Raw genomic sequence first — 16304 nt, forward strand, 5'->3', positions numbered from 1 at the left:
TATGCCATACTGATATTTCATGTCAATGTTTCCCAAATGAAAACATACAAAAAGCCATATAAGACTGAGGGGGAGGGGCTGTTGGTGTGAGGTTTTGAACACTGCAGGCCAGCTTTACCCAAATAAGTAATATGGTATTGACTTACCAGAAAGAATACGACTCTGTCGGTTTTTTTTTGTTGGTTGTGTTTCTGGGGTTTGGTTGGTTGGTTGGTTTGGGTTTGGTGTTTTGTTGTTTGAGGTTGTTCGGTTTTTTTAGAAGACAGCAGCTGACAAGATTCACCTAAAGTCTGGAAATCACACCACCCTTCCTCCCTTGCCATAGTTCTGTTTTACTAGAAGTTTGGACATGTTGCAATTTTCTGTGAGATACTAATTTTTCTTAGCCTCAAGGAAAGGGTGATGGTGACAGATCTCAAAAGACAAGATGCACGTTTCTGGCTTATTATAGTTGCTGTGTATAACTTGATAAATTACAGAAAGAAGATAGGAGAAAGAACTGAAGGAGTCTCATCTGAGTTGAACATTCCATAACTTCCAAGGGTGCCTAAATAAAGAGGAATGCAACTTTCCCCTTCAGTTGATATGGTGACATAGATCTGGCTAGGCAAATGTCCCCATGATCTTTAAGGTCCCTTCCCACCCAAACCATTTTATGAATCATTCTATGATTCTATGAATACATTGCAAGCGGACGAACGAGTGAGAGCACCACTGCCAACAACTTTCCATTCTGGAGCACCCACTCTTCCCACAGGACACTTCACCTACTGTTCGTAACATGGGATCCTCTGACTTATGGATGGAGTAAGGGTTGCCAGCATCAGTATGTATATTAAATATTAATAAAGCTTAACTTTTTACTTTTTTTTTTTTTTTAATAAAAAATAACAATAGAAGTTCTAACACCCTAAATGAATCATCTTGTGCACCTCCTGGTGTGTTCATCCACTTTGAAGGCCACTGCACTAGACCTTACAATTTTCTTATTTCCAATTATTTCTTATATTTGTATAGCTCCTGGCAAAACCTAAAAGACAGTAAGAATGAGGAACTCAGCAGGAAATGCTAAGTAATTTCAAGCAAATGTCATCAAAAGATTGTCTTACAGCACTTTTATTTTCTTTTTGTAATTATTTTAATTATTTCCCCGAGTCATCAAGCTCCTTCACTGGCATATTTCTCATACATCAGCCTTTTCATACCCCTCATTGAGATAATATTCAGGTTTATGAACCAGTCTGCAGTTTCTGTTACAAATACTGCTGAGGCGCACAATTAATTACAGCTCTAAGTACCCTTCTCAACTTATTACCAGGTTTTTCGTGGCCTTAGGGTTTCTTTTCCTGAGGAAAAAAAAAACCACACAGACCTTTTTTTTCTTTTTTCCCCTTGAGTTCACACTACTTACTCATTATGCATTTTCTTTTCAAATATCTGAAAACATCATATTAATAAAACCAAAATTATTTCAAGAACTTGAAAACCACTAATGTTTTCTTCATAGTTAATATGTTTAACTTATCTTTCTGAATTATTTTATTCCATAAACTTTTCTCCTGCTTGTTTTCAGGCCATAGAAATTTAGCCATAATCTGATAGGCATCAAATATCCCCCATATAACACTATTTGCTGTTTTTCCACAAACGTATAGTTTTTTAATATCCTCCTCATGTTACTTTATTATCTTAAGCACACAAGCAGGATAATTATATCTACTCAGTCCTCTGAACAGATGTCATGTGAGAATGTAATACTAGAATGAATCTCCTGAGGCATTACTTTGATAATGCAGGTAGGCACATAACATATAATCTTATTCACAACATTAAGATCAATTTTAAAGCCAATTAGGTTTTCAGGGTTTTTTGTCCCCATTACTCCTGCATCAAACACTGTTTTCCAAACTATGCCTCCTAACATTCAGAAAAGTTAGTTTAATTTCCATCTGAAGTATATTCCTGGACATTTTGTAATCATTTGTTTTCATGCCAGTAGTAACTTCAGACTTTGATAGCTCTCTTTACCTCCTTCTCTATCCAGATATATTTACAGGAATTGTTACAACTTCTCTGTTTTTATTTTTTTTTTTTAACGTTAAACATATTTTTAGCCCCTTCTCATACGACAGGCTTTTTATTCTCCTGTTTATAATTGCAATTTTCCTTGGTATGATTTACCATTCTTGAGTATGGCTGTATGTAGTTAACTGCAGGCTGTCATTCCTTGTACAGTAGCAACTTTTCCCTTTCTACTGGAAACATTTGCACTCTGACAAATCCAAGAATGTCTTTTCCCTACTGGCAGCTACGCATTTGTAGCATATAATCACTTTACAATTGACTAAAGCTCCAAGGTCTTTTTCCTTATTTCCAACTGATTAGTCCTGACTGTATCACAGAAATGCCTGTTACTCATAATTCAGACATGACCTTGTATTTTGTACACTTAATTTCAACCAATTTTTTATTACTGAAGTCTTCAAAGATTCCCTATTCTTTCTGCACAACATTCTAATCCTCATCAGAATTGAAAAGGTATTGCAGTTTTGTCATCAGCATGTTTGATTATCATATTCCCATTTTTCCTCCTAATGTTATCACTGAAAATTCTAAATAAAACAGCATTGTAGCACCAATCCTGAAGAAACCCCAGTAACTCCCAGGCCCATAGTTTCTCTCTTACTAGGTAGGCTTTCATCTTGTTGTTTCTAAGTTCTTAGCTACCAAGCAGATTTCCACTTCTCTAATTTAATTAACAGGTTTCCTCATATTCCCTAGCTACTCCATAAGAGCAACTCACCGAGTAATTGTGTCACTGATTCAAGCAGAGGCCACCTGGCATAAAGAATAAATCTTGCCTTCTACAAATATCCTCCAGTAGTGGAACATCTCCAGACCATCATCATCATCTTACTACAAAGCTATGTTTACTGAAGATCAAAACCCAGATTTTCATTATCTTGTCATTCCTTCATCCTCTTTCTCCAGGGATCAAGAGAATTAAAGTGAATCTGATTCAATATTCCCTATCTTTGTTCATGTAGTCCACTTCTTGGCATATCTGTCCTGTCCTGCTCAAGCAAAAACTGGGGGTGTTATTTTTCCTAACAGGTCTAACTCCCTTTTACCTCCAGGAATTTTTATTTTCTGGAAACCCTCTGGTATTAAGGACTCCAAATTACACACATCTGCTGGTACTAGCACTGCTGTATGTCATAAGACTCTCCTCAAACCCCAAATGTTTTCCAAAATCAAAATCCAAATACTTTATGTCACCACCTGGAGGAGTGTTTGTGTGTAGTTTTTTACTGCTGTTGTTTAAAATCATGTCTCCTCTTAGACTGATTCCTTATTGCCATCAGTGAAATGCATTAAAGAATAGCCAGGCCTCAACTTATAGTCCGGGCTAACAACCTCTAATTTTTATTGGCAAGTAAATGTTTTGATTATTGTTCATGTTCACTTTCCTCCTCTTTAATAAGATAAACCTTTTAAGTTCTTATCTTCTTGTAAATATGCTATATTTTATCTTAAATTAGTATTGAGTAGTGCTACTGTTAGCCAGTTCCTACAGTTCATAATGTTTCTACTAGAAAGCTTAACTTCTCTTTGTGAGGCCAGAAAGATTCAATTCTCCCACTGTTATCAGAGAGCTCTTGGTGATTTCTAGCCATCCAAGAAGTATTCACAGACTTTACAGGCAAAAAATCACTGTCTTATGCCTGAAGAAAGATTTCATTTTCTGGGACTACTTGCTGTGCAAAAAGACTTTGACTCATCCCATGATTTAGAATTCTTTGTACAGTGAACTGCAGATTTCATTTCACTGGTTATTTCTTTTGTCAAGTTTGCCAAGTTGGAAGTTTCCAACACTTTTTCTTTCCTCTTCATATTATCCTTATTTGTTTACTAGGCTACCTCATTACTGTCATGATAGCGCGCAAAGACAAAATGCTTTCCAAAGCTGCTGTACTCACTTAGGCTCCTGTTCTTATCTCTCCTTGGACCACCTTTAGTGCTGCATCACTAGCTAGCTGCATCCCTTTTCCCAGTCTTAAAGGAGAAAGACTAATAATCTACAATTTCCTCTGAGTGTTGACATCTGGTGTTCAGCAACTCATTAACAGCTTTCACCTAGTTTGGTTCTATCTTAGCTCAGTCAGCAATGATGAAAGGCTGTAAGCCAGTAGTACGCACTTTCTGGAAGGCCCCTCCTACACTCATCACAATCCACCAGCCTCTGCAAAATGAGAGTGAGTTAAAATAGATACCCACAGCTTTCACATAAAAACTTCTATTTAAAGTTTCTTACAACAACCAGACATCACTAACTGCCTCTAGAAAGAGGAAGAATTTGTTTTTTTTTCAGGCCATGTGTTCCTCTGTACTTAAAACTGCCATCCACTGACCCCTGCTGACCTCTAACTGCTCTTCATTCTCTCCCCTTTACTGCTTCCTCTTACCTTGACTCAATAGAGGAAGTCATATTGAGCTAGATGGAGTGGGAGGGCAGAATTACTTTCTTTGAGGAATCAATTGTTAATTTTGCTTCAATCGTTCCTGAAACTGAGAAAGTTAAAGATCTTTCATTAAATTCTAAAGATAATGGCCTTTTGATGATTCATCTCTGCTTGCTAAAATAGTCTGATGCAGTTGCAAACTACAACAGCAAAATAAATATACAACTGATACAGTTACAGACCCAAAGACTTCCTTTCAACTCCACCAGTAAATCTGTTCCTGTAATTTTTTCCAATAAAACTACATCTGGTTTTGGAAAAGGGATTTTACATTAAAATCAAAAGTAGACATGTCACACAAAATACAAAAACACTTCTAAAACTAATTCAGATATCATAGAAACACTTAAGAGATGGCCTTTTAATGTTATGCAAAAGCAATTCCTATAATAAACTTTTTTTTTTCAAATCTCTCTATATGAAATTGTGATAGGTCTATAGCATGATGCTACCATTTTTGTAAAAGTTATCCCCTAAACTGAAGAAATATTAAGTAATAATATATTGAGGTCTTTAAAGGGCAAATGAAATTTCAGTCTTACTGAAAGTATCTGGTATTCTCTATAGTCCTCCTATTTTCCTCCTATTTGAATTTTAATATTCTATCAATGTCATGTCACAGGGTTTATTCTAGTGGCATAAAGAATTCTGCAGAAGTGGATCAGAAAATTTGGATTACACATACAGTGGACAGTGTTATACTGTTCAAATAATCTAAAACTACTCATCTACTGTTGACAACTGTACATCTAATAAATGATTTGAGAATAACTCCCTTTTGCACAATTCTGAGCACAGATTTTGTTGCGTTCTTAAAAAGAGGAGAGAAAAAATATTCAGCCTCAATTTTTGCTAACTATTGCACTTTTAGCCTTTTGTGACAGAATCACATTTTGTGCTTCAATTCTAGGTTCCAAAAAGCACATAATGAAACACATTTAATTGGGTGGCAGACAGTGGTCACATTTGCTTTTCCCAGTAAGGTCAGTAAAAAGAATATATTAAGAATGTCTTTCTACTCCCCAGTTTTCCTTTATCTACATGTAAAAATTCCCAAAGACAGTACTGCTCTCTGCCATTCCAGTTAATTAACTGTCATTTTTATTACAGTCTTGCTTTCAGGTCTATGAAGGAATAAATCTCCACTATGCAAAGTGCTGTACAAACACTTAGAATACTGTCACCACCTTCTTAGCTTCATTTGACAGGATCTGCATTACGTATGGTGCAAACATTACATTCATGTTGCCCACTAAAAGGTGCCTGCCGATGCTGTAAAATAAAGTGAATTACACTATAAAAAATGCATTCCCACCTGCTTTCTTTTTCCTTGCTGCTTTCAACCTTAGGTCAGTGAACACAGAAAGTATCCATGATTATTATAGAGTGGGTAAGAGAGAAAAGAATCACCCCACAAAACAAAACCAAAGATAGATTAAAAAAGAAAACTTGTAACTATTGACTTGTTATTTGTGAGCCCAGCACTACATCTCAATGATGAACTACCTGTGACATTGGAATTATAGTGTAACAAGTCATAAAGAAACCTGTAGTTTGTAACACAACCATACCTATCTCAAGAAAAGGAGCTAAACATAGGAGCTCAATATGATTGCAAACCTTTAATAAGTACCTAAATACCATGTTTCAAAATGGAGAGAACACAGTGGGTCAGGATCCAACCAATATATCAAGGAATTGCAGAGAGGTGAATCAGAATTTGACCATTTTTTTCTATTTCATTTTCAGACGCTTTGGAGTGAAGGAACGGGGGAGGAGGTAGGGCAGATTAACAGCTTGACCTCCTTTGCCTTTTTAATGATCCAAGGTTCATTCTTAGAGCACAGAACTTATGATAATAAAAACTGTCAGACTGAATCAAAAATGAATAGGAAAAAGAAAAACCATGGTTCTACAAAGTGATATTTTTATCTGTATACCCTACTGCCTGAGTGGATAAGGTTAATTTACTAAACTGCAATAGTATTAATGTTACTATATCAGATGTGTGCTGGTTTTGGCTGGAATAGAGTTGATCTTTTTTATATCAGCTAGTATGGAATATGTTTTGGATTTGTGCTGGAAACACTTTTGGTAACACAGGGATGTTTTAGTTACTGCTGAGCAGTGCTTGCACAGAGTCAAGGCCTTTTCTGCCTCTCATGCTACCCCACCACCAAGCACAAGGGTGCACAAGGAGTTGGGAGGGGACACAGCCAGGACAGCTGACCCAACTGACTCAAGGGATACTCCAGACCATATGGCATCATGCTCAGCATGTAAAACTGGGGGAAGAAGAAGGAAGGGGAGGGGGACGATCAGAGTGATGGTGTTTGTCTTCCCAAGTCACCATTAAGTGTGATGGAGCTCTGCTGTTCTGGAGATGGCTGAATCCCTGCCTGCCAGTGGGAAGTGATGAATGAATTCCTTGTCTTGCTTTGCTTTTGTGTGTGGCTTTTGCTTTACCTATTAAACTGCTTCATCTCAACCAACAAATTTTCTCACTTTTGACCTTCTAATTTTCTCCCCCATCCCAACATGGGGGAGGTGAGCAAGTGGTTATGTGGGGCTTAGCTGCCAGGTGGAGCTAAACCATGACAGGAAATTAGCTTGAGTAGTACACAATTAAAGTGAAGGTTAACCACTCTTATGTATCGATTTAAAGTACTTGAAGCTAGAAATTGTCTATTGTAAACACTGCAATTAGACTGCAAGCAGTGGGTACCAGTTTAAAGCTACAACCATTTGAAGTGATACAGAGTGAACTAAACATCACAGCATCACAGAAACATGGTAGGATGGCTCCTACGACTGGAGTGTGGGAATGGAAGGTTATAGGCTCTTTAGAAAAGACAGGTCTGGCAGGCGGGGAGGGAGAGTTGCTCTTTATGTTAGGGATAGGCTGGAGAGTATGGAACTCTGTCTGGGGACGGGTGAGCAGTCGACAGAGAGTTTGTGGGTCAGGGTTAAAGGGAGAACAGCGATGGGAGACATTACTGTGGGGATCTGTTACAGACCGCCTGATCAAGAGGAATCTGTGGATGAAGTGCTCTATAGGCAGATAAGAACAGGCTCACGCTCACAGGCCCTTGTTCTTATGGGTGACTTCAACCACCCTGACATCTGTTGGAGTGAAGGTACGGCCCGGCACAAGCAATCCAGGAGGTTCCTCGATTGTGTGGAAGACAACTTCCTTCTGCAAGTAATAGAGGAGCCGACAAGGAGCGGTGCCATGCTTGACCTTGTGCTCACCAACAGGGAAGGGCTCATTGGAAACGTGACGCTCCAGGGCAGCCTTGGTTGCAGTGACCACGAGATGGTAGAGTTCGAGATCCTCAGGACAGTGAGAAGAGCGTGCAGCAAGCTCACTGCCCTGGACTTCAAGAGGGCAGACTTTGGCCTCTTCAGGAACTTGCTTAGTAAGGTTCCATGGGACACAGCCCTAGAGGGCAGGGGGGCCCAAGACTGCTGGTTGTTATTCAAGGATCACCTGCTACAAGCTCAGGAGTGTTGCATCCCAACTAGAAGGAAGTGCAGCAGGAGGGCCAGGAGACCTCCTTGGATGGATAAGGAGCTGCTCAGGAAAATTCAAAGGAAAAAAGAGGCTTATAGAAGGTGGAAGCAGGGACAGGCGGCCTGGGAAGAATACAGGGATGGCGTCCGGGAAGCTAGGGACCAGGTGAGGAAGGCTAAGGCCCAGTGTCCTGGTTTAGCAGTAGCAGTCATTTTTTCTACTGGTGCAGTGCTGTGTTTTGACTTTTGACCTGGGAATAATACTGATAAAGCCGATGTTTTCAGTTGTGGGTCAGAATGTTTACCCTGACCAAGGACTTTGTGAGTCTCATGCTCTGCCAGGGAGGAGGAGAAGCCGGGAGGAAGCAGAGACAGGACACCTGATCCAAACTAGCCGAAGAGGTATTCCATACCACAGCACGTCATGCCGAGGATGTAGAACTGAGAGTTCCCGGAAGGGCTGGATACTGCGGGGTGGGGGCGAGGTACCGGTTGGTGAGCGGTTGTATTCTCTTCCTTGTTATTTCCTTTATCATTATTACTATTAGTGGTAGCAGTAGTGATTTGTGTTATACCTTAGTTATTAAACTGTTCTTATCTCAACCCATGGGAGTTGCATTCTTTCGATTCTCCTCCCCGTCCCTCCAGGAGCAGAGGGAAGAAAGGTGGGGGGGAAATAGACTGCGTGGTTCTGATTTACGGCCTGGGCTTAAACCACGACACCCAGTTAGAATTGAACTTGGCTAGGGTTGTTAAGGATAACAGGAAGGGATTCTATAGGTACGTAGCGAGTAAAAGACAGACTAGGGACAACGTAGGCCCCCTCCGGAAGATATCGGGAGAACTGGCTACCCAGGATTTGGAGAAGGCTGAGGTTCTTAATGACTTCTTTGCCTCGGTCTTCACTGGCAAAATCTCTGACCGCACCACCCAAGTCTTGGAAGGCGAACGCAGGAACTGTGAGAATGAAGACCCTAGGGCCACTGTAGGAGAGGATCTGGTTAGAGACCATCTTAAAAACCTAAACGTACACAAGTCCATGGGACCTGACGGAATCCATCTGCAGGTCCTGAAGGAGCTGGCGAATGAAGCTGCTAAGCCACTGGCCACCATATTTGAAAAGTCATGGCAGTCAGCCGACGACTGGAAGAAGGGAAATATAACCCCCATTTTCAAGAAGGGGAAATGGATGACCCAGGGAACTACAGACCAGTCAGTCTCACCTCTGTGCCTGGCAAACTCTTGGAGCAGATTCTCCTGGAAGGCATGCTAAGGCACATGCAAAACAAGGAGGTGGTTGGTGACAGCCAGCATGGCTTCACTAAGGGGAAATCCTGCCTGACCAATTTGGTGGCCTTCTATGATGGGGCTACAAAACTGATGGACAGGGGTAGAGCAGTTGACATCATCTACCTGGACTTGTGCAAAGCCTTTGACACTGTCCCACATGACATCCTTGTCTCTAAATTGGAGAGACATCAATTTGATGGGTGGACCACTCAGTGGATAAAGAACTGGCTGGATGGCTGCACGCAAAGAGTTGTGGTCAATGGCTCGATGTCCGGCTGGAGACCGGTAACGAGTGGTGTCCCTCAGGGATCAGTATTGGGATTGTTGTCTTGTTCAACATCTTTGTCGGTGACATGGACAGTGGGATTGAGTGCGCCCTCAGCAAGTTTGCCGATGACACCAAGCTGTGTGGTTCAGTTGATACGCCGGAGGGAAGGGATGCCATCCAGAGGGACCTCGACACGCTTGTGAGGTGGGCTGATGCCAACCTTATGAAGTTTAACCATGCCAAGTGCAAGGTCCTACACCTGGGTAGGAGCAATCCCAGGCACGGCTACAGGTTGGGCAGAGAAGAGATTCAGAGCAGCCCTGCAGAGAAGGACTTGGGGGTGTTGGTCAATGAAAAAATGAACATGATCCGGCAGTGTGCGCTCGCAGCCCAGAAAGCCAACCATATCCTGGGCTGCATCAAGAGGAGTGTGACCAGCAGGTTGAAGGAGGTGATCCTGCCCCTCTACTCTGCTCTCCTCTCATGAGACCTCACTTGGAGTATTGTGTGCAGTTCTGGTGTCCTCAACAGAAAAAGGACATGGAACTGTTGGAACAAGTCCAGAGGAGGGCCACGAGGATGATCAGGGGACTGGAGCACCTCCTGTATGAAGACAGGCTGAGAAAGTTGGGGCTGCTCAGCCTGGAGAAGAGAAGGCTGCGTGGAGACCTCATAGCAGCCTTCCAGGATCTGAAGGGGGCCTACAAGGATGCTGGGGAGGGACTCTTCATCAGGGACTGTAGTGACAGGACAAGGGGTAATGGGTTCAAACTTAAACAGGGGAAGTTTAGATTGGATATAAGGAAGAAATTCTTTACTGAGAGGGTGGTGAGGCACTGGAATGGGTTGCCCAGGGAGGTTGTGAATGCTCCATCCTTGGCGGTGTTCAAGGCCAGGTTGGATGAGGCCTTGGGTGATATGGTTTAGTGTGGGGTGTCCCTGCCCATGGCAGGTGGGTTGGAACTAGATGATCTTAAGGTCCTTTCCAACCCGAACTATTCTATGATTCTATGAAACACTTCCTCCAGCTAAAAAAGCAGGAGCAGCATCCAAGTACCAGTGCTTAGACATTCTGTAACTCAGGTAGTGTTTTCAACAGGACAAAGCACTTTGGATGTGAAGTTACGAATCTTACCTAGCATTTCAATTCAATATAGAAACAAGTATAGGAAATTAATGCAAAATATGATGTTGAAATGAGTCCAGAGATGATGGAAAACGAACACAGCCCAAGCAGACAGAACTGCTGACAGTGCATTTAGTCCTGAACCTTCAAAAGACAGTGAGGCAATACAGAGAAGATACTTCTAATAAATCTGGTTGCCTTTCACACTCTTTTGGCGATTTCATGTGGCTACAAATGTACACAAGCCCATGCATCTTTGTTCTTAAACCAAAGACACTTCAGCACTCTCCTCAATGGGCTACAGGAGCCTTCTTCATACAAAATCCACAGAAACAGTCCCCCATTCCAAGGGTAAAACCCCCAACGCTGATGCGGTCAGGCAACAATTGATGAATCTGACCTTTACCACCTCATTTGCATGTATGGCAACCAGAACTCTATGGATTACTTTTGATCTCTACATTTCGTCATGTGCTAGCTGCTGCCTCGGGGTCAAGTTCTGCACTGGCTGTCTATGTAGCAGACATGGGATACATTTCCTGCTGTACTGTTCAAATGCCCTCCCATTTTGCTGACAGCTATGAAATGTGGAAGGTGTAAATATGTCCCTGTAAAGCTATACCACCTTGGGTAAAATGCTGCGATGGAAAGAAATAGCTTCAAGCCTTTCATTATGCATTTACTCCAAAAAGAGTGCTTACAAATCCAACAGTCTTCCAACAGGACACAATAGCAGATTACCACCATACAAACAGCTACAGCCCCTCCTAGCTCTCAGTGAAAAGCATTTTAGCTTACAAGCTCTACTTTTGTCTTTGCTAGCTACCAGAGGACAGAAATAGTGAGTTACCACAGCTAAACTGATGACTGACAAGTCACCACCTTGTCTCAGCCAGAGAAACATAAAGACCACCAAAAGTGGGATAAAATCAGAAACTGGGCATGCTTAATTAAGTTCATTCAAAGGCTTCTGGGACCTACATGCACCCTATATTCCTTTTTTTTTTTTTTTCCCCCCCTCAGGAAATATTTGGAAGTCCTTACTGAGGAAACCTCCACTGGCCTCTGTGACAGTTTTCCGGGAATCAGACTTTGCACATGTCTCAATTAAAGGACCATATTGTTGCCTTTTAGCTCACATCTTTAAAACAGATAATATGGCCTATGTTGTAAAGTCAGTCCAGAAGAAATATTTATTTAAAAGTAATTCATGAGGGTACATGAAGTATTATTTTTTCTTCCTACTAAAAACTGTGGTATAACAGAAACTGCCTGTAGCACATATTAGCGTTATCCAGGCTGATGCTACACATTAGACATGGCCCATGAAACACTCTAACCTCAAGGCAGAATAATTCCTAATATCAAATGCTTACACAAAGACAGTTCACAGTTGTGAAAAATACTTCCCCCAACCTCAATTTCCATCTTCACTTTGTCAAATGTTATTAAAGATCGCATTAACGTCATGGTTCAAAACCTACTGCTTACCTAAGAATATTTCCCTTTCTCTGCCACAGAACTCTATTATTAGCACTCCAGAAGGGAAAGCATAAAGTTATTATTTATGTAGTCAAGGAAATTCTACCTTAAAAAGTGCTGATCACCTAAAATGTGGCCAAATTTATCAGAAGTTATTGCAAATAATACAGAGAATTCAAACACTAGCTGCAAAAATCCATATGGATGTATCCCTGCTTACTGAACCTTCAATATATCAGATGACCTATTTATCCCAAATTATCAGAAGATACTCAGAACTCTCAGAAGTCAGCTTGTAATAAACAGGGACTAGATCTAACAACATTCAAATGATGGGGGCTGAAAAATAATTTTGGATATAACCCTAGGTTCAAATACTTAGTAAGTTTTCATTAGATTGGGTTTCTTGCAAAAAACAAGCAAGGAAAATTTTAGAAAGCGTCCTGTATAGCCCCTACTGTTCCTATTAATGTCAACAACAACACAGTATTCAATATTTCTGAAAATTCCTGACATTACAAGAATTTTTATAGATGAATCTCTTTGTTTTAATTTGTTTATCATTTAGGAATAGACACAGAATCCAAAGGATACTCAGGCTTCTAAAGTATATACATTGAACAGATCAAGGTAATACAAGAGATAAAATATCACCTTCTGGAAATTTATCCTTTATTTGCCAAGAGTAGTGACAATGATTAGAATGGGATACTCCTAACAAACATACCTGATGACTGCGGTTAGGTCAATAATACTATTTTAAGCGCTAAGAACAAAGTCAGATTTATACACATTACATTGTACATTTACTGGACCTAATTATAATTCTAACAAAAAAGCTAAGAAAATTATCTTCCAAGGCTGTACCCTCTCCTATTCAATCAAATGGATGTGTGAAAACTCGAGGCATTAAATCCACCTATCATGGAAGATATTAGTAATTTCTACTATCTAGCTAGACAGCTTCCCACACAAAACACTTCTGAGGCCAGGACCTAGTGGACAACAAGTTGAGCATGAACCAACAGCACACCCTTGCTTCAAAGAGGGCTATAGATTTTTTTTGCACTGCACTGCCAGCAGGCCTAGGCACTGGTGAGAGCCCACCACTGGAGAGGTACCAGTCGCAGGCTCCCCAGTAAAAGAAAGATATGGACATACTGGAGCCCTGCAAAGGGGCTAGAAAGATGATGAAGGGACTGGAACATCTGACATACAAGGAGAGGCTGAGGGAGCTGGGACACTTCAGCCCTGAGAAGAGGGTGCACAGGTGGTTCTTATCAATGTGTTTAAATACCTGACCAGGAGAGTAAAGAAGATGGTGCCAGACTCTTCTCAGTGGTGCTCAGTGAAAAGACAAAACAAAATAGGCACAAACTGAAACACAGGAAATTCTGTTTAAATTCTGTGCAGGCTGCCAAGTGAGTTTGCCTCATATCCTTGGCGATATGGTCCTATGCAAGCTGCTATGGCTGGCTCTGGTCTGAGCAAGGGGACTAGACTAGATAATCCCCCAAAGTGACTTCAAAAAAGCTATTATCAAGTATACAATCTAAAAATGTTTCTCCATTTTACCTGTACCATTGAAATACCATCATAAGTATGCTAAGAAATGCCAATCTCCTTTCAATGACCTATTAAAAACATACAAATTTAAAAATCATACAAATAGATTGGAAAACCATAAATCAGATTGTGAGCTGTTTCTGCACTACTGTTTTAAAGAGCAATACAAAATAAACTGGGAGAAAGAGATGCATTACTATCATGGTATAAAACTAGAGGCTGTGATCCTGGGAATGGAAACACAGCATCAACAAAGCTGTTCTCTACAAAGGCTGAATGCCATAACTGTTACTATACTGGGTAAACTGCCTCAAAAAGTCAAAGTTGTTCCGATAAATATTAAATTGGACTCATTTTGAGCATGTCCATAAATGCTTCTTTATGAATACACAGTGTATTTGAGTGAATACTTGCTTTTATGAAGGAGGATTTTTTTAAGTCTGCAGACTCAACCCTTAACAGAAAGTGACAAGGAGAAAACAAGTTATCCAAATACTCATTTGGGACTAAGTGTTTATCAGACATATAAGTTCCTGACCACAGGGAAGAGCTATGAGATACCTGACATTGACATTTATGTTCTAATTCTCACTGAAGGCCTAAAAATTCCTTCTAAATATCCTGAACACCAAAACAATGTCAAAAAAACAAAGAAACACAATATATGCTTTCCCTGATATGATTAGTAGCAATATATTGTGTTCATACAGCAATTTCAGACCTTACAGTGTTACATTCTGTTTTCTTTTCAAGCACACAGTGCACTGGATTGCTTCACTTACTATTAGCAGTAGCAGGACAATATCAGGATTATCACAGGCACAGGCTACATGCATTGATGTCCAAAAATCCTCATCTTGATGATTTACATTTACTCCTCTGTCAATCAGAATTTCAGCAGCAAATGCATTATCATAGCGAGCACACTAGAAGAAAGAAGAGCAGATTAGGAATGGTGTTTTATTCAGGGTACAACTGAATTTATCACATGCAACTTTTGCTCCATATAACATTTATATTGAGCAGATGACACATTGTCATTAAACTTCTGTGTTTGTAGGGGACAACAGCTGATGAATCTATAGAAATAGTTTTATGGAGACTACAAGTTCCATGTGCATGATTCACAGAATCCCTTATTCCCTCTGAAAAAGTACTATGTGAAATCTGCTGAAATCTACAGTAAAAATGAGTCTTTCTTTCTGTTCAATATTCTAATTCCAAATCAGTGCACAGGTATCAGTGCCTGATAATCACATAATGAGCAGTGGCATCTAAGCATACCCACACATATATATATCCACATATGACAACTTCTGCCTTTTTGCAGATCATAGCAATAATACACACCTTTCCATACTCTGCCTTTTTTTCCAGTCCACTAACTACTGATTCTTATCCAAGTCTCTCTGACAGATAAATATGCTGCACACTAAGGGTGTTGGAGGCAGGGTGGTTGCACACATATGTGTTTCTGTACTTTGTTTTGATGATGGAGGTCACTAATTTTGGCAGAGAATAAACTGGTTTAGCCATTGCTTTGAGCTTAACTCCTGTGTCACATCTGCGCTTTTTTATGGATACCTTATGGATAATTTAAAATACAATCAGGGCACCTAAATTAAGATCCTAACTCTGGCCTAACATAAAACCTCAGTAACTCTTTAGAGAAAGATCATTTCTTTTTTCCCACTGGGGAGAGGTTACAGGGAGACTAATTTTCTGTATTAGATACTTAGATGCTTCGAATACAATCTTTAATGCTTGTGCTTCTTCCAATATTTAAAGCTGTATAATATTTCCATGTCCCAAAAAGAACCAATGTACACTGCATAAATCACAGAATAGTAGGTTGGAAGGGATCTCAAGGATCATCTCTTCCAACCTTTGCACACCTCTAAACCTCAGCATCCAACACCTGGAACTGCAAATGTGTCTAACATTGAAGGAGATAGACCTGGGGCAGCTCCAGCATCCTGAGCTTTGGTCAGCAGTGCCACAGCTTGCTGTTAGAGATGTCTGCTGAGAGCTGCCACCCCCTTCTGGGAGCTGAGCACTGAGCTCCACCTTACAGCCCTTTGAGAGATCAAGAGACTTAAGTGGCATTCTTCGCATCAAAAATGCCAAGGTGTTAACACTGATTTTTTTCAATTATAGTGAAATGTGCAGATAATTTGCCAGTGAAGGTTCAACAATTATGTGGCTATGTCTGTATCACAGGTGGAACTACACCATGGCATCTTTTTTTTTTTACTTCTCCTCTCATGGAGTGCAAAGAGAGTTCAGTGAATACCTTTGAAGCTCTCATAGCTTCCCTGAGATTTAACCATATTAGGAACTTGTCTACAAGTGACTGCAACAGAATCTTTATAAAGTGCAACTTTTTTTTTTTTTTTTTTTTTAAATAGAAATATTTCACATTTTGGAAGTTAACAGAAATTGAAAAAGAAAAAGGAATTATATAATTAATCAGATTTTAAGTAAAATCTGAAGATAAATGTATTTTCCATTAATTCTAGAATAAAAACATTCACAC

General features: G+C 40.2%; 1 protein-coding gene across 1 annotated transcript in view; it reads right to left on the reverse strand.

Moving 5' to 3' along the window:
• The window catches only part of MYO16 (myosin XVI), a gene marked incomplete at both ends in the record, with an annotated part of 311247 nt that overhangs the window by 247228 nt on the left and 47715 nt on the right, over positions 1 to 16304 (reverse strand). The window contains 1 exon segment of the mRNA XM_080613866.1: positions 14551 to 14694. Coding sequence (XP_080469992.1) covers positions 14551 to 14694 — 144 coding nt within the window.

The sequence above is a fragment of the Psittacula echo genome (genome assembly GCF_963264785.1).
Source record: "Psittacula echo genome assembly, chromosome: 3".
Lineage (NCBI taxonomy): Eukaryota > Metazoa > Chordata > Aves > Psittaciformes > Psittacidae > Psittacula > Psittacula echo.